General features: G+C 39.1%; 1 protein-coding gene across 1 annotated transcript in view; it reads left to right on the forward strand.

The window, feature by feature from the left end:
* Nucleotides 1–1,071: 1,071 nt before the first annotated feature.
* Nucleotides 1,072–25,737, forward strand: part of LOC128369741 (vasoactive intestinal polypeptide receptor 2-like) — a 49,576-nt gene continuing 24,910 nt past the window's right edge. The window contains exons 1-3 of the mRNA XM_053330818.1: nt 1,072–1,129; nt 9,508–9,621; nt 16,359–16,450. Of these exons, the coding sequence (XP_053186793.1) occupies nt 1,072–1,129; nt 9,508–9,621; nt 16,359–16,450 (264 nt within the window). The remainder of the gene's footprint in view (nt 1,130–9,507; nt 9,622–16,358; nt 16,451–25,737) is intronic.

The following is a 25,737-nucleotide window of genomic DNA, read 5'->3' on the forward strand; positions in this document are numbered from 1 at the left end:
GTGTGGAGAGATTAGTTGTTGTTAAATATTTATATCCACTTACTGCCAGACGTAATAGTTGCATAGCTGACTCAATCACATAATGAAACTTGCTGCATCATACAGTACATGAACCAATTTAGTGGGGCAGAGTAAAAGAGTTGATATGAAGATGCACAAAATCGGGAGAATATGCTCAATATATGCATAAATACAGGCACTAAATAGCATAAAGAACACAGAAAAGGCTTCAATTAGCAGCAAGTCTTCTTTCCGACATGTTTCAAAGTTCTTTTATTTTCACTGATCTGCTTTGGAAGTGGACTCCAAGTTACCTTTTTGTTTAATTCATAGGAATCTCATTCACTTTTGCTATTTATATAGCCCAATTTCACACAGTATCACATATCTGCCTTGGGGGACTTTACAATGTGTACCACAATACAACATCCTCTATCCTTAGACCACATGATTTGGGTCGGGAAAAACTCTTAACAGGAAAAAAATATGGAGGAAATACCCCATTTTATTAGTACCATTACTTTATTAGTACCCTTTACATACTGATCATATTCTTTTGACTGTTCCTTCCTTCCTTCCTTCCTTTCTTCCTTTCTTTCCTTCCTTCCTTCCTCCCTTCCTTCCTCCTTCCCTCCCTCTCTCCTTTCCTTCCTTCATTCCTTCCTCCTTTCCTTCCTTCTTCCTTCCTCCCTTCTTCCTTCCTTTCCTCCTTCTCTCCTTTCTTTCCTTCTTCTCTCCTTTCTTTCCTTCTTCCTTCCTTCCTTCCCTCCTTTCCTTCTTTGATCATATTCTTATCATATTCTTTTGACTTTTCCTTCCTTCCTTTCTTCCTTTTCTTCCTTTCTTCCTTTTTATTCCTTCCTTCCTTGCTTCCTTCTTTCCTTCCTTCCTTCCTTCCTTCCTTCCTTCCTCCCTCCCTCTCTCCCTTCCTTCCTTCCTTCCTTCCTTCCTTCCTTCCTTCCTTCCTTCCTTCCTTCAGGGAGCATGAACAGTACATTAATAGACTTGCATTATCGCCTCTAAATCCTACTCATTGCTGACAAGAGGACTCACCACTGCATCATCAAGGTCATGATCCCTCACTGGCTTCCCACCACAGGAAGTGGCACAGTCTTGCCGGAGGTTCAGGGTATCGACAAAGATCTGACGAATTAGATATTTTTTTGTGAATTTAGGACTATTACGAGGTATCTAGTACGGCTGACATTTATTGTTCATCGTATACTGACAGTAAGAAAAGCTACAAGATTTCGGCCCAAAAGTTAAAATACAAAATAACCAACAGATAAGAAGTCAAGTGAGGTGATGAACAAAGGGGAAGGGCTTCAGGTTGTGCCAAATCATGAAAAAAGCTAAACAAAACGTGCTTCTTTACGAAACAGATCCCTGCTGACTCACTAGAGCTGAAAAACCACTGAAAGAAACTAAACATAAAAACTTACCTGACTTCTCTAAACTTATCTGTCAGAATAAAACACACTCAGCAGACACCCATAAGACCTACTATTCAACTACAGTCAATCATCTTTGTGTGGTGCTGAAATGATGGAGGTATGAAAATCACAAAAGTACTGCCAAGATCTAGAAACTAGTTAAAGCTAGGACCTCAAACAAGCTCACTTTATTTTACTCAAACCAGAAACCAAAGTTAACTTTAGAGATAACTATCATACAAGTTGATGTTACAACAGAGAGACACAGAGACGGCATTATCACAAATTAGACAGGTTGTGTGTGATTGGTGGCTCCGAAAAAGGGATATGACCAACTGAAGACAGGCCACAGGGGCAACATATGAGGTTGGTCCAGAGCAGGGTTATTATAGTTTTATTAGTTTTCCAATTAGTTTTTGCTTTATTTTAGTTTTCCAATTTGTCTCTTTTCATTTTCAGTTTAGTTTTAATTGGTTTCAAAGGCGATTAAGTAGTTGTATTTTGAGGATTTGTTTAGTTTTAGTTTAGTTTTTATTTAGCTTTATTCTTAGTTTTAGTTTTTCAGGTATTAGGAGGAAAGCTTTGATTCATAGAAGTTGAAAAGGATGAAATAATACTGACACTGAGCTAAAGTTTGCTGTGTCTCTGACTGACATTACATTAGCCGTTTCCCTTTTAGCTGTATCCCATAAATGTTCCCATCACTCTTCATCACCACACTTTTACTTTTATCTACCGCAGGGTCGTAGTCAAAATATTACCATGTTGGGATGTGATGTTTTCTGCCTGGAACTTCTTCTTCTTCTTCTACTTTCTAGAAAATCATAAATTGCATGTCAATTATCTTCTTCTAATGCGTTATGCGGCAGCTGCTCTGCTGCCACCTACTGGAATCAGTCCGTTATCTCGGGCAGTCACTTTTAGTTAGTTTTGCATTGTTCATTATAATTTTTATTTTTATCTATTGTTTGAATTGTTTATACATACTTTTGGATATTTATTTCATTCGATTGTTTTGTTGATTTTTTTGGTTGAATGCTTCTACTGGACCCCAGGAAGAGTAGCTGTTGCCTGGGTAACAGCTAATGGGGATCCAAATAAACTAAACTACTGCTGTTTTATTGTTTTATTGTTTGGTCTTTATTTCTTGTGTGATCAGTGCTAATGCTAATGCTAATGTCTTGTCTAAATACGACATCTCGATTTTTGGTTTTGGTTTATCTCCTGCAGCTTGTGTTTGAATGGGACTCGAATACCTGTTGTAGAGTGTATCAGATATATGAAGGCAATCCAACTGCAATATAAAGAGCAGTAACCCAAAGACTGTAAAAGGAACATTGGCTGGACCCGAGAATGGTTTCCAACAAAGTGCAGAACATGCATTCAAACATTTGATTCAAACAAGAAAAGGTCCTGGGGTTGGAGAAGGTTAATGGGATACTTGCCTACAGTGAACAGAAGAGTAGTCCCATTGTTTAACTAACTGCACGAAATCAAAGTAGAGCGATGCTGAAAAGAGGGGCACTGTGCTCGGTCAGCCTTCGCTTTAGTAAACAGAGAATGAAGATGCCAAAAAAGTACAGAAAGAGTATTTCCCTCCAGATGTGTGCCGCTGTGCATTTGGTGGTGTTGTTGCTTAAAGTCGGCAACCGTGCCTCTGATGTTTCCCTGAGTGTTTCTGTGAAAGCACACAGAGAAAGGACAGATCACTTAGTGTTTTCTTCATGCACCAGTGAGTTCGGATCTGAGTAGTTGCCTTTTTTTTTACCCGAAAGACATCTGTTCTCTCACTCTTTCCCTTCCCTTCCTCTTCTGTCCTCTTCTGCCCTGTCTGTCTCCTGTTATGTCCTCTATTTCACCTCCTCTCACCCAGTTTTCCTCTTTCTCTAGCTCTGCATTTTCACCCTACCTTGTCTCCTTCTTTCTTATACTCTGCTCATCCTCTGGTCTCCTCTAATCATATCTTTCAGTTTTCCACAAGGCCTTTATCTCTTTTTTTTATATCTACAATTTCAGTTGCCTTTCCTCTCGATGATTCACAATTCAGGGCATTTACGGTGAGGTCAAGACAAGAATGAGCTTCTGATCTTACATTAGACATACACTAAGAAACCAATTTTAAGACAGTCTAAGGTGAGAGTGACTTCAACCAGAGAGCAGATTAACAAATTATCCCTATGCCCTTAGCTTCTTATATGTTACTGATGTTCAGATGCAACACAGAAAGAGGAAAGTTGGCCTGAGCCAGAGAGAGAGCGTTAATACAGGAGGAGGTAATGGGAAAGATGCATTATAAAACAAAGAAGGAAAGAAAAGGTTTGGAGGTGATGGGTTAGGTGGATGGTATAACGCAACGATGGAGTGACGCAGTAGACCGCTGTTAATTTCCTGTTTCCAACCACGAGTCTGGATTTTTTTGTTTGAACTGTAACTGCAATCATCCCCTATCTTTACCCCATGGTTATTATTGTAGCCATGATGACAAAGGTCGCCCAATTTTAAGGAAGTAGTCACTTAATCTACAATGCATGTTTCTCTAAACTTTATAAGTGATCATTTTAACCCAAAATATGATCTTTCCCTTAACCTAACCAGACCTTAACTACAGCCTTGTCACAGAATAAAACATAACATTGTTTTTTAGAGAATTGTTGTCCTGCCAATTAAGGGGCGTTAGATTAAGTAACGCTTCTCTGTCATTCTGGAGTCACGTGGTCAAACGGTGTATTTCGTCTTTAATTTGGAGGACTTTATGGAAAGAAGAAAAAAATGTAAAACAGCAACTATGAAAGAAAGAAAGAAGGAAAGAAAATGTATAAAGAAACCATGAGGCAAAGCTAATACATGAAAAGAAAATATACAAAAGATAAAGAACAAACAGATCGGAAGACATATGGAAATTAAGGACAAATTGTAAGAGAAAAACAGGAAACAAATATAACAACCATGATGACATATTTTATGAAGTTACCAAAGAAAAGAAAGAAAATTGTGAATCTTTTGTGAAACTCCAGCTGTCAGATAATTAATATAGAAAAAGTGAAAAAGTGTCCAGAAATGAAAAGAAGTAAAAAGGTTTTTTTTAGCCAATTGTGAAGTGGAAACTTGAACATGAATATATTTGCATATTCATTGATTTTGAACATTTTTATGACGGATAACAGGGAGATAATTGAACTTTGTGGGAAAAAAACATATCAGACACATTATTATTATTATTATTCAAAGCATTTTAAAGCATTTTTAAATGTCTAAAAATATGACAGAAAGAAATCTTTGAGAGCTTTTTGTCACATCTAACACTCTAAAACAAATTTAGATGTCAAGTCATACAATCAATGTTTTGTCATCAACAGACAATTAGCATCACACTCCTACAATATTGTCAGACTCACGCAATGCAGGAACTGAAATATTTTCTTTTTTATTTCACACATTCCTTGTCAGAAGCTGGCAGCTACAATACCGACTGTGTGACTCAACCACTAATAGTTTGGTCAGAGAGTCAGATGTGTTTTTGTACAATTGGAACAATTAGAACTAAAATTTCAATTTAATTCAGGGTGCAATACCACCTCCGGCCACTAGATGAAAAAAAGCTTCATACTCCCATTCAAAAAATGTTAACTTCTTTATAGAAATAATAAGTCAGTCTTCTTTTTTTCACTAGAGGTCATTTTGGAAATCATTGCTCCATTAATAAGATTTGAAGACTTAAAGGCTGTCCATTCTGACAACGATAACTATAACTATAACTCACTGAGAATGATACCGTCCTGCAGGAACTTTATTTCACACATTCCTTGTCAGAAGCTGGCAGCTACAATACCGACTGTGTGACTCAACCACTAATAGTTTGGTCAGAGATTCAGATTTGTTTTTTCACAATTGGAACAATTAGAACTAAAATTTAAATCTAATTCAGGGTGCAATACCACCTCCGGCCACTAGATGGCAACTCCAAAAAAAAGCCCCAGACTCCCATTCAAAAAATTGTTAACTTCTTTATAGAAAAGTCAGTCTTCTTTTTTTTCACTAGAGGTCATTTGGGAAATCATTGCTCCATTAATAAGATTTGAAGTTTGAAGACTTTCTGTCGATTCTGACTACGATCATTATAACTATATCTCACTGAGAATGACACCGTCCTGTAAACAGCGGTCTCAAGCACGTGCTATGCGCTCCAGCTGTGTCTGCAGCTAATTAATGACAAGCTGTTACTGCTGTAGTTCATTGTACGGAGAAAGAAAAGGAAAAGCAGAAGAGTTCAGAGGTGGGTGCTGCTTCAGTGTGTTGATGAGAGGTATTTCAGACACTAGTTGCTGTGATGTTTCAGTATTTACAGACCAAACTGAGTCGCAGCAGCAGATGTTGAAGTACAGTGTGTAAAAGTGTACCGCTGCAGTATGAGCACAGATCTGCTAGCTTTGTTGTTTTTCAAATATTATTATAGAGGCAAAGGTTCCAGCATCTTTGTCTAATAAAGAGCGACAAACCTCTCTAAAGAAATCACCTCTGGGTCGTCAGTCTGTGGTGAGAGAGGAGCAAAGCTGCATTAAAATAAATAATACAGTCAGGGGAAGGATTTTATTGCGTGTCAGGGTTTTTATCATTCATTAAATCGCTCTGAAAGTGATCCCAATGATATTATTCTCCTTTATCTTTGTCGTTATAGTTGTGGTGTGTACTCCGCTGGTGTTTGCTGTGACAGTGCTTGTTGTTTTTGGAGGAGGAAGAAGAAGACATTTATTTGTTTTTATATCATTTTGGTTGAAGTAAAGGAGAGAGAGAGAGAGAGACACAGAGAGAGAGAGAGAGAGAGAGGTGATACTGATTATTATTTTTTACCGCAGCTCAAATTCACAGGTTTGATCTCCGTGTCTCCTGACAAAAACAACAGCCCTTTTAGTTTGTACAAGGAGCTCTGGATAATGAAGTTGTCAGCTAAACCACCTGCAGTGTGTGAGGTTTGAAAGTGTGAAGTGTGTGTGTAGTTCTCATCCAATTTTATTTTTATTTTTTTTACACTAAAGAATACATTTCAAATATAGGAGGCAAAATGGAAACAGGGCAAAAAAAAAAGCTGGTTTGTTTAGCTTCTCATCTCCTCTGGCTCCTCTTTTTTTTCATTCGACTTGACACTAATAGGTTTCTTTTTATAGCATTTTTTTTTCTCCACGGTTTGATGCCCTAGTAGCTGGCTGATTGTGTGTCTTTAGCAGGGATGATGTTGGAGAGGAGGGTTACATTTCTTTTTTTTTTTTTTTTTTTTTTACCAAGCACACTGTCTTCATTCATCTATCACTAAAAAGCCTTGTTGACTGTTCGCTTTGCCATCAGCGCTTTCACACCCATTAAGGCCCATGCTGAAGAGCTGGAGGAGCTATTCTGGGAGACAGTTTGTTTGTTTTTGTTTCTGGAGGGTTGGCGGATCCATTCACTGCCACTCCTCCCCTTGTATTATGTCTTCCTAATGGTGTCTAAATCCTCATATGAATGTTGAGGAAAAACCAAATTCAGAACGCTTTGTGAGCAGTGTAATTGTTAAAAAAAAAAAAGAGGATAATACCCAATATGATTGTTTCCTCTGTGTCTTCCAGGGAAAGACCTATATCATTGTGTTTTATGTGATTGTTGGAAATCAAATATATATATATATATATATATATATATATATATATATATATATATATATAAAAGAGATTTTCCTGTAGTTTGTCTCAGTTGTTCCAAATCCAGGAAAAAAGGGGATTTAGATTTGGTTTCATTTCCTGCTTATAAGATATTCACAAACATGCCAAGAAGGAGTTTTTACTAAAAATCTACTTAGCAGCCTTTCTTTTAGGCTGCAGAATTGAACCCTTACACACTGTTCGGGTCAGATTTGACCGGTTTTGACAGCTTTAAAAACACCCCAAATGTATTTTCTTTTACTCTGAAATTTTATGACTTGTTGTACTTTTGTATAGGTGCTACAAATGTTTGTCCATTGAGGCTGTTCTGGGTCAAATTTGACCCGTATGTATTGACATGGCTTTTTGAGGATTTCTTTTTATGACGTAGCAGTGAAGACTGATGGCTCTAATAGTTATACAATAAACCACACAGCCCTAACCCTAACCCTAACCCTAAATTCCTTAAAATAAAAACTAAACTAAAACTACTAAATCACTTGTCGAACTAACTAAAACTAAACTGAAATAAAAAAGCAAACTAAAGAAAATTTCAAAACTATAATAGCCCTGCTAAATACAACCATAAAAAGATTAATTGTACACAAGAAACTAGATTCATTTCACTTATACTGTACATTCACTATCAACATTTTTACAACTTGCCAAATACATTAACAACATTTTCTCATTATGTTGAGAAGAAGACGTGATCCAGCCATCGTTACGCTTCCAGCTAAACTTATTAGCTGTTTTTATACGAGCACAACTCCTATGAGACAAGTTTTATCAGACAAGCATTGAGAGTTTATAAGAGCGAGACGATAACAGAGAGACTATTTCAATTAAGAAAAAATCTTTATTGAGCTACTACAAAAGATACACCATTTACCCAGCATGCATTTTAAAGTCTGACGCAGACAGAGATAGACACTTGAGACATATTACAAAGTGACTTTAGTGGAGCTCTCTGCTCAGCAACGCAACACAAGACAAAAGAGACCAGACAGAAGCAGTCTGTTAATTTTCCCTCAGGTCAATCCTGCCTGCTGCTCCAGACTTTAACGGATCTCGGCAGCTGCAGTACAGAATGATATGATTGAAGAAGCCAGTTATAGTTATTAAGAAGAATGCTGTACGATCTGCTGCTTACTAAAACAATCCTGACAGTTTGACCAAAAATCTCCCACTGAGACACAATATATGTCCTGATATGTCCTGATATGTCCTGTCTTGTGTCTTGTGTGAGGATTACATGTCTATGGTTCCAAACGTCTCAGGATAAATGTTTAAAAAGTGGAAGAAATATGACTAAAACTCGACCTCCCTGTAATATAAGATATATAATACTAGTATAATGATGACCAGGAAAATAAAATGTATAATATAAGATTATCACAAGTGTTTAATATGTCAGAAACCATATTGGAAAATCAACAAAATATGTTACAAAAGCTTAATATAAGAAAGAGTTTAAACCTCCACCATTAAATCTGCATCCAGAGACACATCAGGATACACTAATGTTACACAATCATGATACCCATTAGGACAATTTGTGCTTTTGAAATGGACTCCTTATCAGCCACAGCTCATCAAGGGCTTGATAACGAGTTTATTATCAGACTCGGGTGTATTAGAGTAAGGAGATACTTAAAAGCTCTCCAGGAGCAGGATTGGAGACCGCTGATTCAGACCCTGGTCAATACAGTAGAAATGTAGCAAGTTGCTCAAAAGGTTCTTTGTCCCTTCCTACCTTCCTGTCGTCCTCCCGGGTCAAATTGACCCCGTCTGTTTTGACTGTTCCTTCTTTCCTTCTTTCCTTCTTTCCTTCCTTGCTTCCTTTCTTCCTTCCTTCTGTCCTTCCTTCCTTCCGTCCTTCTTTCCTTCCTTACTTCCTTTCTTCCTTCCTTCTGTCCTTCCTTCCGTCCCTCCCTCCTCCCTTCCTTCCTTCCTTCCTTCCTCCCTCCTTTCCTTCCTTCCTTCTGTCCTTCTTTCCTTTCCTCCCTCCCTTCTTTCCTCTGTCCTTCTTTCTTTCCTTCTCTCCCTCCCTCCTTCCCTCATACCTTCCTTCCTTCCTTCCTCCCTCCTTTCTTACTCCTTTCCTTCCTTTTTCCTCCCTTCCTTTCGTCCTCCTTCCTTTCCTTCCTTCTTCCTCCCTTCCTTCCTTGACTCGAGGACAACAGAAGGGTTAAAAAAAGTTATACTAATAAGATTCATTTTGATGCAGACTGTCCTCAATACCAACTCCAGTCTGCAGTGATGTCAGAAGTTACTACAAAGTCCATATTTTATATTTCAGCACCTTTTCTCACAAACCTGAGCATACGTTATGTCAGCTATGTTTCTGGACTGTCTTAAATGTTCTTACAGTTTATTTTTATTCCTTTGGGTTTTGACAGAGCCGGGATGCAAAGGAGCATGGGACAATATAACGTGCTGGGAATGGACTAAGGTTGGAGAGACCGTCACCCTCCCCTGTCCTCGCGTCCTCAGGACTGTGTTCAGTAGAAACGGTAAGTTAGTTATTCCTGCAGTCAATTTGGAAATGCATGCTTTTCTTCCTTACTTCCTTTCTTCCTTCCTTCTGTCCTTCCTTGCTTCCTTTCTTCCTTCCTTCTGTCCTTCCTTCCTTCCGTCCTTCTTTCCCTCCTTACTTCCTTTCTTTCTTCCTTCTGTCCTTCCTTCCCTCCCTCCCTCCTACCTTCCTTCCTTCTTTCCTCCATCCTCCGTTCCTTCCTTTCTTCCCTCCCTTCTTTCCTCTGTCCTTTCTTTCCTCCCTCCCTCCTTCCCTCATACCTTCCTTCCTTCCTTCTTCCTCCCTTCCTTTCGTCCTCCTTCCTTTCCTTCCTTCTTCCTCCATTCCTTCCTTGACTCGAGGACAACAGGAGGGTTAATGTAAATGAAGCTGAACTTGAGTTTTAATGAGCTACTGATGCTAAATTTAAATGTTTATAAAAGGTTTCCTTGTGGTTTGTGTTGTTGTAACCTAACCAACTTAACCAGTGGTAAACTATGTTATTTGGGGAGGAAAGTTATCCAAATTACAAAAAATAAATACATTTGGGAGTTCCCTATTTGGGTTTTAATGGTATGCTATGGCTTTGGGCGAACCTTTGAAAAGTCATTGGGAATACAGCAGTCATAGGACACACAGATGTTACAAGGCAAGACACACAAAACAATAAGTCTACAATGACAAACACTAGCTCAAATGTTCAGATATGCTCTACATGTTTAGCTTGGTGCTCTTAAGTAGTACGGCTGCAGATGGAAGCCAGTGGAGCTATAATATCCTTGATTGCTTTGTATCATTTGGTTGCCGGATAAATGCTCAACTCATTTTTGCTTGCTGTATTTTTGCTGGTGAAGCTTGCTGTTAAAGTCATACCAGAACAACTACCAGGAATTGTCCCTGTGCTCCCAATGTGCAGTCCGCCAGTAAACTTAACGAAGGAGGGCAACAAGTATTAGCAAATCAGAGGCAGTGTCTTTGCTGAATGCTGGTTGGAAAAAAAGCAGGTTGAACTACGGGTGATTCAGAGGGCAAATAACTTGACTTCATAGCACCTTTTCTTTCTTTTTTTAAAACAGTATTACGGTGAGATTATGCTAAAATGTATAAATATAAACCTGTATCACCTAAAGCTCAGAAAGACTAACCCTCTCAGTTATGTCCTGTCAGTGTGGATATGTGCAGTGTTTTCCTTTCCTGAGTTTTCCATCCACAGTGACCAGATGGCAGTTTAGATTTCCAGTCTCAACGCTCTGATTTACATTGATGACTAAATATTACGTAAGCACCCAGCGGCTTGTTCAGAGCCAAAGCTCACGCTGACGTTCCCCATGTCTGGGTCTGGATCCAAACTCCCTAAAGATACTACATTTTAAAGCAAATAGTCCTTGTTATGTAAGATGAACATTTAACATAAGAAGGAAATTGAACACCAAGGCACCCTGAAGATAATGAATGTCTTTATTTTGTTGTATGAAAGTGCTGAGAAAACAAAACATAATTAGACTTTTTTTTTTTTTTCCATAGGGAAATATTTGGCACAATTTGCTTTTACTTTATTTAGCCGTGCACAGCAATGTTTTATTCCACTTTACTTTAATGTGTCATAAAATGTATCAGGGGTTTTATTGTACTGCCAATCCTACTGAGAGCCAACCATTGAACCTGCAGCTCTGTGTAGCTCTCCAATGGTTCTTCATACCAGGAAGTAAAAGCTCATTTTGTGTGTTGACTGTGTTGAATGTTGGGTTGCAAAGGGGCGGCAAATATCCCATAAATATCCCGTAAATGTCCAGAAACTTTCCATGGGAATTACGGTAATATATGGGAATTAACAGGAATTAACTGGAATTTGGGGTAATTTATACAACCTGTATCAACTGTATACAAATATAAATATAAAGACATTTATTTTTGCATAAGCAGACATGCATGCAAACTCACACAATTTTTTGAAAAGACATTTTGACAGATTTATTTGTTTATTAGAACTAATCGAACCAAGAATTATCAACAGGCTTCGCAGTGTCTGAAAGGGCCTTTTAATGAGCATTTTAACGTCTTTTAAATCACTGTTTCGGTTTTTTAGTCCATGACTCAGGGTCCCCACAGATCCTTAAAAAGTCTTAAAATAAACTTGATCATCTGTGTATAAGCGGCAGTGAAAGATGTGTTAATGTGGACTAGAGTAATGAGTTAACATTACCAAGCACAGTCTTTTATTAGACTCTCTGACATTTCCTGATATGATATTATAGCATATGACAGCACCTCATCATTATAGCTAATCATAGTTTATGCTACTGGCTACTATGCTATTAACATTACCAGAAGACTGCTATCAATGCATTTTACTGGAGGCAGATAATGAGGCATTCAGCTGGACCAATAGCCTCCTGGCATTTGGTGTCCATCCTCACAATCCTCAGTCTAACCCTGGACAGAAGGTTATCAAATTGCATCGTCGTCAGTTTGAAGTAGTGATGGAACAATATCTAATGGTGTTAATGGGATTCTTCTGTTGATGGTGAGTCTGGAGAATTGGATGCACCAACTAGACGGGGAGTTCTGGTCCTCTGAAATGAGGCCAACGAGGAAGTAATGTAGAGCTGCATTCTATCAAAAGGCCACCAGGGGGCGACCGTCTCTATACAAGTCAATGGAGAATTCACCAACTTCTCACTTGATTTCTAACCTCAGTAAACGTTTTCAAAATGTGTTTATGGTCTCAATCGCTAGTTTAAAGCCTTCTTCAATGCAGTATGATGTTCATTTGGGACATTTTGGCCTCCCTGATTTTATATGTGATGATAAAGCAGGGTATGCATTAGGGCGTGGCTACGTCCTGATTGACAGGTTGATTGCCCAATGTCCTCGAGATCCAGCCCTCGCAACCATAGCAACCTCCCCGCTCCACCCATGGCTCTGCCTCATGCCCATATAAGTAGAATCCTTGTTTTTATTTTTCCCAGCATGCACCTGAAAATTTCAAGATGGCGCTGCCTAGATTCGAAACTATTGGCTTCCGAGCAGCAGTCCACAAACCAATAGGTGTCTTATGTCCATTTCTTTTATACAGTCTATGGCACCAACCAAAACCCTAAATATCTCTCCTGGTAAAGAAGCACTATAGCAAAGATCCTCTTCCTGCAATCCATAGTGACAGGTGTAGCTGCTCATATAAAGTTTTTATACCAAACTACACCATCAAACAGTTCTAGTAAAGCTAAAGTTAAAGAATGCACAATGAACTTTAACTATTTAATAATATATATTTACACAAAAGGTTCTCAAAATATGTGGGAGGACAGGACAAGGTGGTGAGTAAAAGTTAAATAAGACAAAACTAGGCCGAACTAATCACTGTTTCTGAAAGCCAAAGACCAAACTTGCTTTTCCACAACAGGGTTCTTGTGTTTTGGTGTAGTTGTGCCGAGTCACGCTGGCACGCTGCGAGGCTTTTTCCATAGTTTACCTGTTGGATGTGAACTGTTTGCACAAATTACATAAACTGCCAGTTGTCAACAGCTCTTCATCTTACATCCTGCTGTGGCTATTTCTGCTTGCACTTTTCCTCCCTGCAGTATTTACAACTGAATCACTGACCAAACAGCTCCAATTACTTCAATATCTTGTTGTGTGTAGACCTGTTTTTATGCTTTTAATATGAAGCAGCAGAAACAGGAACTCTTGGGTTTTTATCAGCAGCAGCCAGCAGATACAGACTGGTTGAAGGTTGTTGTTCAATTGTGTGTGTCTTGTCCTTTTTTCAAATTAGTTGAAAAATGTAATTGGTATAATTGAAGCGTATTGAAGCGAATACTTTGATAGAAGTGATAGTCAGTTTAGAAACTAGTATGTGTGATATTGATGACCAGGCTAAGCAAGAATGCATTGGTTCTCTATCAATTAAAACATTCAATTGTTTGCCATTATGACCATTTTTATACCTTAATGATAAAACATTTAATTTCCAATAAAATAATGGAGATTATGGTTTTACTTAGGTGCAAATGAGATAACTAGTAACATCAGATTATTTTACACTCCTGGCTATTTAAGGATTAACAAAGCAATGTGTAAACAGTCAAATGAAGCACATATCTGAAAGTATGAACATGATCACAGGAGAGAAATTGAACTTCACATCACAAAAGAATTATAATTCAGAAGCCACAGAAGTACTGAGAGCTGAACACAGGGAGAGACGGCTTTCTCTCTCTGGTCTCCGAGAGCACAGACAAACTAATTACGTCTGCTTGTTTAAGGCTGAGTTGTCACGGGTTTGGCCTCGGTCAGCCCTGCCAGCAAAGCAGGACGACAGCGACATGACTCGCCACGGCCGTCCCCCCGCTGTTAGGCTGTAGTGGAAATGCATTTCATTACAGGTTGTCATGGGACAGCATGTATTATCATTGCCTTTTAAGTAGCTTTCCCTAATCACTCTCACCCATTTAAAAAGTCTCTTACCTTCATGCTGTGTTTAAATTGCTGTGACACTGTCAAGAGGGTTTGTTAATAGTGTGGTGAGGAGAGTGAGTGTGGTTAATTCCAGTCCGTGAGCAAGAGATGCTCCATGCTTTTTACATTGCATTTTGGGAGTTTCCGAGGTGTGTGAACTTGCCGTGCACTGCTCTGAATCTCGCTGAAAACGTCCCTGTGGAAGAGAAACTAATTTGAAGCACACTTAGCGATTTTGAGTTTCACTTAACCGTACAGCTAAATGTTGAGCAACACTACTCCATGTTGATGCTTTAGCTGAGACTCATGTCAAACCTCACAGCTCAATGATTGTGCTTGTCAAAAACAGCAACACACATCGATTTTGTCAACTCCAAAAAAAGTAGAGAAATTCAAAAGACTCACAACTCTCTCACCTACCCCAGTTACTTTTTCTTTTCTTTATATCAGTAAGAGAAGTTCAGGGTTTCTGGCTCACAATGGCTTTATCATCAGGTGAAAAGAAGCAGTCAGGTGTGTCATTGAAAAAATACTCTTTGTCCCACTCATACAGTAGATGTTGTTACAAGCCAAGTATTTCTCACACACAGCTTTTTTCATTTTTCTCCTTTTTTTAAATGTAATTTTTTCCACCACAATTTTTCCCTTTTTATTTGAAAGTTTTTGAAAGTGCAGAGAAATATGAGACAGGAAACATAAGGCAGATAGGTATAGCATGCAAAACGTGTGATATCTAAAGCATGATCTCATTTCTTATTAGTTTATCTGTCTGAAACAATGCCTATTAATAAAAAAAATTCAGCTATAAACAGGTTATCGGAGCTTTATAGCGAGTTTCAGCTCATTGTTTAGCTAACGTTGCTGTTTTGGTTCACTCTCAGCGCTCTCATAGCATTGTTTTCAGTGAAAAAGGTGTAATACAAAGCCTGTGTACACTACCTGCAAACAGACACAGTTATCTTTAGACTAGCTGGTGAACATAGTGGAGCATTTAGCAACTAAAGAGCCACATATTTCCCTCAGGAGTTGGTAGAGAGTAAAAACAGGCTTAAAAAAGAGAAAGAATATTGGACTTTAAATTCAGCAGGTAAACAGAAACACGACTCCAAATGAATGATGATGTTGATCAGTGAGCAGCTGTTTGCTAACAAGTTCATCATATCAACGTAAAAGCTGATAATATGACAGTGATGTGTTCACCACTTGTTTCTGCTGCCCCCAAGTGCCCAAAAATGGTCAATGCAGGTTTAAAGAGTCATATAAAGGCCCATTTATGCTCAACGGAAGTACGAAAATGTCTACGTCCGTTTCAAACGATGTTACCATCACTGCTCACATACTTCCATGCATCCTTTACGTTGGCATGGATGTTAACCAATACATCCACCAGGGGGCAGCACAGAGTCAAAAACAAACATGGCGACTGTGGAGGAGATATTGATAATGTTCCTCTTGCATAAAAGACAAGAATTATATGTTTTAAGTTTCTAACATTCCTCAAAAAGTTCCTCCATTGTTATTTCTTCTTCGTGTCTCACTAGAGCTGCATATCGAGTAGTGACAGCAACACTGCCCCCCCCCCCCCCCCCCCCCCCCCCCCCCCCCCGGTTTCCGGTGGTACTGCTCCGTTTGGTCCGTATCCGTAAGCTTTATGGAAACGAGCAGAAATAAGGACGAAATGAACGCAGAGGACGGACAGAAGGCTCCGTCTGTATCTGTATTTAACGTCGAACATAAATGGGCCTTAAGTGTGCGATTGATTCCCATATGTTCTCATCCTCATCCTCAACTACTGGATGTTCAACATATCAACTTAATAGGTGATAATATGACAGTGTTGTGTTTATGAGTGGCCAAAAAACCTTTTCTTTTCCAATTTTCCACGTTATATTTTCTGTCCAAGGTCCCTCGTCAGTCAATCCTTAGTTTACCTAAAATTAAAGGCTGTCATGCATCTTTGTTTGTTTGATGTTGCCAAGTCAAAAAGGTTGAATACATTTGTTCTTTTTTGCTGCATATTTATAATTTAATTTATGCAAATTTGCTGTAAAAACTAAGTGCCATTTATTTTTCTTCTGTGTCTTTTGTTTTCCACTGTTTCACTCCTCTCTTGTGGTCCTGTCAACTTTCAAAACAAACCTTCACCTTTTGCTATTTTGTTCTTGTTCTTCTGTTTGCAGCAAACAAAGAAAAAAAAAAGTCTGTTTATATTCTTCGATGCTGATGTGAGGTTGTGATGGGGGGATAATTTGTTATGTATCTCTTCTTCTCTGTCAGGAAACATCAGCAGGAACTGCACGTCAGCTGGGTGGTCGGACGTTTTCCCAAACATAACCAGCGTGTGTGGTTCGGACGCCAGCCAAGATAAGGTACAAGAAACATCCTCACTGCTGTCTTTTTTGTTCTTTCTGTTTATTGTTGGTTAAAGTTATGGCTGCAAATGTCAGAGCAACATCCTACCTGGACACAAAATGAATTCTGACTGTGAGCAGGAAAAGAAGCCGTAACCTTAAATGGACCATTAGCGGCCTGTAATAGACGACGCCTACAGGGTTAGATGTTAATTAACACCGGTTAGTGATGAAAGGCTACATTTTAAAAGGTCAATATGCTGAACAACAACAAAAAAAAGTGATTAATCTTTAAATGTGAGCTGTGTGTGAATGTATGTGTGCTTTCCTGCCTGGTTTTTGCATCATTTGAGGCAGAAAAAAGCATTTGCCTTCACTCTTAAACAGGTCAAAGTCACACCAATAAAAGGAAAGAGACATCAAAAGTATCATCAATGAGTCAAAGGGTCTGTTAGAAACTGCATACTTTCCTACTACTCGTATTAACTCTGACGTCATTTGAAGTATGTAGTGTGTTTCAACTGTGTAGTATGTGATTTAGAGTATGTGAGAAGTTCCTGGATGGTTTACTAGATTCTCCAGAAATGCAGAGTATGCATCAAGAGCTGACTACTCACACTCACATTACCCAAGATGCAACGCTACTACTCACACTCACATTACCCAAGATGCAACGCTACTACTCACACTCACATTACCCAAGATGCAACGCTACTACTCACACTCACATTACCCAAGATGCAATGCAACTTCTGAAAAAAACCCAAAATACAAACTTCACAGATCACCTAGCTACAGCCAGGGTATGTTTGCTTCCTGTTTTCAAAATAAAAGCACCAATTCTATCGTTATGGTTTTCTTAATAATAAAAGGCAACGGGTGTTTTATTTTGTGAAAATGACAGGAAGTGCGTTACTCACTACGGCTAACTTGAGCGGCTCCGATTTCTCAGGAACAAAAGTTTAAACAGGTGTTATTTGGACAAATTAGCGTCACATTGTGGATCTAAAGGGCTACTTTACTTTCTTCCTAAAAAGGTTAGAAATGTGGATAAAGTGGTATATTTACAGAGTTAGAGCTAAAATGAAATCAGCCTTAGCCTGATGATTTCAGCTCGGGTAGGAACCAAATGCATTGTGGGTTATCGTGTAGTTTACTACAGTGTAAACGGTCTGCTTACTATCTGGTCCTTTAGTGTATAGGATGGAAGTATGTAGTATGTAGTATAGAAGTATGTAGTATAGAAGTATGTAGTATGCGGTTTCGAACACAGCCATAGACTCTGTCAGGCTGTACAGAGGTAGTTTGAGCTAAATGTCGTCATGCTAACATGCTCACAGTTACAATGCTGACATGGTGATGTTCAGCAGGTATAATCAGGCTAGGTGTGGGGGCGATATGGCCATTCATGACTTTTAATTGTGTAAGAATAATAAAAAGACCTGAATCACCTGTAAGATTATCCCACACAGCTCAGTACACTTCCAGTGAAACATGATAATCTAGTTTAATCATCAGTTTCAGCACAGATAGAGCAGAAAGGGCCACCCACTAATTGTTCTGCTGCTGTTTGTTCCTAGACATCAGCCTGATACCTGTAGACTGCTGCTCGAAAGCATTTATCCAGTCTGCTAAAAAAACATGTTCTGACTCAGAGGTCATCTAACCCAGAGATCAAGGTTTATTACAGTTGGCTACATCTCCCTTCTTCGGTGAGGCACTGAGTTCAGATTTGAAAGTTGCCTTGAGCTCGACAAGACAGAGCGAGGAAGAGGGGAGTCTCTGTCTTTCATGTTGTGCCAGCGATGAATTTGGGGGATACGAACAGATACGGTCATCTCTTTTGTTGGATTATTTATGATTGTTGATGTTTATTTAAAAGCACTTTTGAAAGGGTAACTGCCTCAGTAGTTTGAGTCTCAGTTTTCGGGCAAGTTTTAAGAGACCTTTTTTATTTTTGATGGTAATACTGAAGGCGGGGGGGGGGGGGGGGTGCCTCAGTGTTTTGCAGTTGACCACACTTGATCAGACTTTATTGATGCACTGAGTTTAAAGTTGCCTCAAGCTCGACAAGACAGAGCGAGGAAGAGGGGAGTCTCTGTCTTTCATGTTATACCAGTGATGAATTTGGGGGCTCGTCCAAGATACGAACATGACTTAGGTTATGTGGTCATCTCTTTTGTTGGATTATTTATGATTGTTGATGTTTATTTAAAAGCACTTTTGAAAGGGAAACAGCCTCAGTAGTTTGAGTCTCAGTTTTCAGCACCACCGGGCAAGTTTGAAGAGAGACCTTTCTTATTTTTGGTGGTAATACTGAGAGTGAGGAACGCTTCAGTGTTTTGCAGTTGACCACACTTCCAGACTTTATTGATGCACTGTGTTCAGTGTTTTAAAGTTGCCTCGAGAAAGAGGGGAGTCTTTCATCTTGCATCAGGGTTCTCCTTGGCTGGGTTGTAACATGCATTGGGGGGCTCATCTGGGATATGAATGTCAATGGGGTGTAATGGTCATCTCTTTTATTTGTGATAGTTGCTATGTTGCTGTTAGTGCTTTTGACTAGATGACTGCCTAGGACTTCCAGAGCACTTAGGTCAACAAACCAGCTGCTCCTGGCAGTACCTTGGTCCAGACTCTCTACCCGTGGGGACAGAGCTTTCTCAGTGGCGACCCCCAAGCTGTGGAACAGCTTACCTTTCCAGGTTAGAGCTGCACAGTCTGTTGAGCACTTTAAAACACTGCTGAAAACCCATCTTTTTTCCTTGGCGTTCAGTCCCAGCTAGGCGAGAATCCTCGGCTTTTTTACTCTTTTTTACTTTTTAGTTTTTACTCTTTTTATTTATTTTTATTCTAATTTTAGTTTTTAAATCAAGTTCTTACTATTCCTTTTATTGTTTTTATTTATTGTTATATTTGTGTGTGATTATATTGTATTTTAATAACTGTGCAGCACTTTGGTTCAACTGGGGTTGTTTTTAATTGTGCTTCATAAATAAAGCTTGACTTGACTGCCTCAGTAGTGTTGAGTCTCAGTTTTGAGCAACCTGACCTGGCAAGTTTGAAGATTTTGAAGAGGCCTTTCTTTTATTTGGTGATAATCCTGAGTGGGGGTAATGCTTCAGTGAATTGCAGTTGATCACACCTCCGGACTTCAGTTCAGGTTTTAAACTTGCCTCGAGTTCAACAAGCCAGGGGAAGAGGAAGAGGGGAGTCTCTGTTGCACCAGGGTTCCCCTCGACTGGGTCGTAACAAACCTGAACAAAAATGAATCTAGAAACTGTTCAGTTGACTCCCAACGCTTCAACTCTCTTAATCAGCAATGACACCTCATTAAGTTTTCCAAACCGAAAGCACTCACAAGAGAAATCAATGTGCCAAGTCATTTTCAGCCAGTTCTTCTTGTAGATGCGACTGTTAAATTCACAATGAGATTGCCAAAGACAACTCATCTCCAGGAGTCACAGCAGTCCGTTATAACTGCAGCAAGTTCACTTTTCTGTTGAACTAATCACATCACAGTTTATGGGATTGTTGTAACTGATAATGGCTCATGCAACTTTTTGTGCACATTATTTTATAACTCAATTGTTCATGTTTTAGATATTTTACACATTGTGCAAAAACAAACATTTGCATGAATCAAAATGACCCACAATTTATTCAAATGAGTTAGAATTTGAACTTCCCCACACATACCAGGCTGAGTCTGCCAAACAATATGCAGTCAAACAAGGTTGTACATGTGGCACTGCTCCGCTTGTCTATGATGCCTCTGCCACCATCGACTCAGTGAGGTAATTAGGGCCCTATGAAATCCGTTTTATTTTTTCCCAAATTCCGTTTTTTCCGTTTATATTTTTGTGAATCCTGTTTTTTTTACCTTTTACTGTTATTTTACTAACAAAAAAAGTGTGTTTTTGCAAAACAACAGTTCACCTGACTCATAGAAGTCCTTCGGGAACTGCTCGGCTCTGTACTGAGGGTTTAGTCTTGAGTGTTTGAAATTTTTTTCGCCCTTCGCCATGCTTACATTGTTTTGAAGTAGGAGGGGCTCAGTGTGTGGAGGGGGCTTGTTGTGCCACCCACATTTGCTTCCCTCCGTGCAGTTTTCCCCAGGCATATGTTCCTCTTCCACACGAAAACAGCATTTCAGTCAAATTATGTCAAATTCTGCAATATTCCACGTTAAAAATAAATTCTGTTTTAAATTCTGTTTTAAATTCCAATTCCGTGATTCCGTCCGTGATTCTATGATCACGGAAATCATAGGGCCCTAGGTAATAAACTCGAAGGTGAGCCTACAGATTAGTTGTCAATAAAAGTTGGCAAAAGTCGTCCAAAAGCCTGATCTTTGTTTGTGTCTTTGCCATCCATGAATACTTCCACATGCGGCTTCTCAGATGTTTTGGTGTCGTGATCGTCCTCTATTCTAACAAAGCAACGCCACATTAACGTCATTTTAATTTACTGATAGGTCAAAAGGCCATGCAACAGGTCAAGCTAGTGAAGTTTTAGAGCGCCCTCTGCTGGAGCACAAGGAAAACTACTTGAAAAGATCTGATGCACAGACGGTAGCCCACAATTGAAACAGGTCATTACAGCTTGAATATGAACTTTTGAATGAAAAAGAAAAAGACAGCCCTACTCTGAAGTCCCAAAAGACAATAATAAAACCCCTTCTTCTTTCTTACACTACACAATAATTCCACAATATTTGGACTTTAGCTGAAAATAAAGACATACTAACAGCTTTGATGGGCATGGTCACCGTGTTTACAATGATTTCACTGTACATACATGGAGTCTGTGTGTGTGTGTGTGTGTGTGTGTGTGTGTGTGTGTGTGTGTGTGCGTGCTGTGGAGGAAATAATTTAGGTTAATAAGGCTACCATAAAATCCCAATGCCACATCAGACGATTTAAATAATTGATGAAGGCACTGCTGCCGTGCCACATGGGTAAACAGAAAACAGCCCCAAAGCTGTGATACTGGAGGAGAATTCAACCCCATGTCTAACTTTTAAAACTAGGCCAGAGGTCATGAAAAGGCAGACGGACCCAGACATGATCCTATCTGGACCCGGACCTGTAATTGATGAAATATTGAGCATTGATAAATTTTGTCAGTAGCTTCTCCAGCTATTACAGTAAAAGTGGAACGGCCCTCAGAAACTCACAGACCACGAGCCAATCTTCTCATGTGACGATACTCAGACAATCAAATCCATGCATTAGGACATGTGGAGAGACTCGACTGTCAGTGAGATGAGATACAGAGAGGTGGCAGATAAGAGCATAAGAAGCTATTTCACATGGCATGCTTAAAGAAAAGGAAAGTAGACAATGAAAATAGGGGTTTTAATCATCAAGAATGGACAGAAAGCGATAAGTTCATCCTTCCTGAGGTCAGTTGTATGTCATATGATCTGACACAGTGGACATTATTGAAAGCAGAAATGTTAAGCGCCACTATGAGACAAAGCACAACACTTTTGAACAAACATACCCACACTCAAATTACCCAAGATGCAACGCAACTTCTGAAAAAAACGGTGGTTACAAGTTAGCTACAGCAAGGGTATGTTCACTTCCTGTTTTCAAAATAAAAGCACCAATTCTATCGTTATGGTTTTCTTAATAATAAAAGGCAACGGGTGTTTTATTTTGTGAAAATGACAGGAAGTGCGTTACTCGCTACGGCTAACTTGAGTGGCTCCGAATTCGCAGGAACAAAACTTTAAACAGGTGTTATTTGGACAAATTAGCGTCACATTGTGGATCTAAAGGGCTACTTTACTTTCTTCCTAAAAAGGTTAGAAATGTGGATAAAGTGGTTTATTTACAGAGTTAGAGCTAAAATGAAATCAGCTTCAGCCTGATGATTTCAGCTCGGGTAGGAACCAAATGCATTGTGGGTAATCGTGTAGTTTACTACAGTGTAAACGGTCTGCTTACTATCTGGTTGTTTAGTATGTAGTATAGTAGTATGTAGTATAGAAGTATGTAGTATGTAGTATAGAAGTATGTAGTATAGTAGTATGTAGTATAGAAGTATGTAGTATAGAAGTATGTAGTATGTAGTATAGAAATATGTAGTATGTAGTATAGTAGTATGTAGTATAGAAGTATGTAGTATAGAAGTATGTAGTATAGTAGTATGTAGTATAGAAGTATGTAGTATAGAAGTATGTAGTATGTAGTATAGAAGTATGTAGTATAGAAGTATGTAGTATGTAGTATAGAAGTATGTAGTATAGAAGTGTGTAGTATAGTAGTATGAAGTATGTAGTATAGTAGTATGTAGTACAGAAGTATGAAGTATGTAGTATAGAAGTATGTAGCATGTAGTATAGAAGTATGCAGTATAGAAGTATGTAGCATGTAGTATAGAAGTATGTAGTATAGAAGTGTGTAGTATAGAAGTGTATAGTATGTAGTATAGAAGTATGTAGTATAGAAGTATGTAGTATAGAAGTATGTAGTATAGAAGTATGTAGTATGTAGTATAGAAGTATGTAGTATAGAAGTATGTAGTATAGTAGTATGTAGTATAGAAGTACGCAGTATAGAGGTATAGAAGTATGTAGTATGTAGTATAGAAGTATGTAGTATGTAGTATAGAAGTGTGTAGTATGTAGTATAGAAGTATATAGTATAGAAGTATATAGTATAGAAGTATGTAGTATGTAGTATATAGTATAGAAGTATGTAGTATGTAGTATAGAAGTATGTAGTATAGAAGTATGTAGTATAGAAGTATGTAGTATAGAAGTGTGTAGTATGTAGTATGTAATATAGAAGTATGTAGTATAGAAGTATGTAGTATAGAAGTGTGTATTATGTAGTATAGAAGTATGCAGTATGTAGTATGAAGTATGTAGTATAGAAGTATGTAGTATAGAAGTATGTAGTATGTAGTATGGAAGTATGTAGTGTGTAGTATAGAAGTATGTAGTATGGAAGTATGTAGTGTGTAGTATGGAAGTATGTAGTATCTAGTATAGAAGTGTGTAGTATGTAGTATAGAAGTATGTAGTATGGAAGTGTGTAGTATAGAAGTATGTAGTATAGAAGTATGTAGTATATTAGTATGTAGTATGTAGTATAGAAGTATGTAGTATAGAAGTATGTAGTATAGAAGTGTGTAGTATGTAGTATAGAAGTATGAAGTATAGAAGTGTGTAGTATGTAGTATAGAAGTATGTAGTAAGAAGTATGTAGTATAGAAGTATGTGGAATAGAAGTATGTAGTATAGAAGTATGTAGTATAGAAGTGTGTAGTATGTAGTATAGAAGTATGTAGCATAGAAGTATGTAGTATAGAAGTATGTAGTATAGAAGTGTGTAGTGTGTAGTATAGAAGTGTATAGTATAGAAGTATGTGGTATGCGGTTTCCAACACAGCCATTATGCTGCTCTGGACTTTCATTTGAGGAAATTAGTGAATTTTAATAGAATACTCCTCCCGTAGACGTCTTCTAACCTTAAACTCACCAAATATCTGCCTGAGACGTCTGAAACAACGAGGTATGATGCCTGAAGGCGTTGTTAAGATAACACGACTGTCAAACTCTAACAGTTTGTTGTAGTTGTTTCGTGGGCTGTTATTTCCTCGGGGGCAAGCACTTAGAAGAAAGAGAGGTTTTATTTTGGTGCAGAGAATGTTTGACCTGGCTTTGTCTCCACGGTGATAATTGCAGCTCCCCTCCCTCTTTCACCGCCGTTGATCAGTTCGGGTCATGACTGGTCAGATGCTGAATCCCTCATTGTGTTTGTTAAACTCACTGTCTCCTCCAGTCTGCTCTCTGTTTCTGCTGCTTTCTGTCTTTGCTTTTCTTCCTCTTCCTCTTCCTCTTCCTCTTCCTCTTCCTCTTCCTCTTCTGTCACTTTAAATGATCTGTTTCTAGGGTTAGGGTTAGGCTTCCTTCCTTCCTTCCTTCCTTCCTTCCTTCCTTCCTTCCTTCCATCCTCCCTCCCTTCCTTCCTTCCATCCTCCCTCCCTTCCTTCCTCCCTCCCTTCCTTCCTTCCTTCCCTTTTTTCTTTCTTTCCTTCCTTCCTTCAGTCTGTCCTTCCTCCCTCCCTCCTCCCTTCTGTCCTTCTTCCTTCCTTCCTTCCTTCCCTCCCTCCTTCCTTCGTTCTTTCCTCCCTCCCTCCCTCCCCCCCCCCCCTCCTTCCTTCCTACCTTCTTTCCTTCTTCCCTCCTTCCTTCCTTCCTTCCTTCCTTCCTTCTTTCCTTCCCTTCCTCCCTCCCTCCTTCCTTCTTTCGTCCCTCCCTCCCTCCCTCCCTTCCTTCCTTCCTTCCTCCCTTCCTTTCATCCTTCCTTCCTCCTTTCCTTCCTTCCTTCCTTCCTCCCTCCTTCCTTCCTTCCTCCCTCCTTCCTCCCCACCTTCTTTCCTTGTTTCCCTTTTTCCTTCCTTCCTTCCTTCCTTCCTTCCTTCCTTCCTTCCTTCCTTCCTTCCTTCCTCCCTCCTTCCTCCCCACCTTCTTTCCTTGCTTCCCTTTTTCCTTCCTTCCTTCCTTCCTTCCTTCCTTCCTTCCTTCCTTCCCTCCCTCCTTCCTTCTTTCCTCCCTCCCTCCCACCTTCCTTCCCTCCCTCCTACCTTCCTTCCCTCTCTTCTTCCTTCTTTCCTCCCTCCTCCTTCCTTCCTTCCTCCTTCCCTTCCTTCTTCCTCCCTTCCTTGACTCGAGGACAACAGGAGGGTTAAACAAGAACCACAGATGCTTTATATATATTCATAGCTCTACCTGAACACACAGATTTTATAGTCAGTTGGTTCGATGACGTCCGACCAACAGACGTCATGCTCCTTTCATAAAGTGAATTAGCTGACCTGAAATCAAAGCAGCTTCCTCCTGTAAAGGAATGTTGAATGTCCCCTTTTTTCGTTTTCTGCTGTTCGCTGAAGGTTAAAAAAGGCAAAATGCCAACTTTCATCTGGAGGCAGCAGACGGTGTTTTTGAACCGTCTGTAATTACTTTTTGAACATGAGACTAAAAATGTAAATAGATTAAAGGTTACATGAGAATATAAATGACTGAAGAATTAACAGAAATGCAAATGTGTTATATTAATATAACAGCCAAAAGACATCTGAACATGTTCCTGTTGGTGTACACACTCATCTCTCACAGCATTAGTCACTTTTTCTTTGTTTGTTTCTCTGCACCCCCAATTAAGCTGCCGCTGCAGGCCATAGCTTTTTTATTATACAAACAACTAGCAAGTGAAATGTGACTTAATTTTATATGCAAGCAGGAAAAATTCTGGTTGCAAGTTGTAGCAGTATTTTCTTAATCAGGGTCA

Source organism: Scomber japonicus, chromosome 12 (genome assembly GCF_027409825.1).
Source record: "Scomber japonicus isolate fScoJap1 chromosome 12, fScoJap1.pri, whole genome shotgun sequence".
Lineage (NCBI taxonomy): Eukaryota > Metazoa > Chordata > Actinopteri > Scombriformes > Scombridae > Scomber > Scomber japonicus.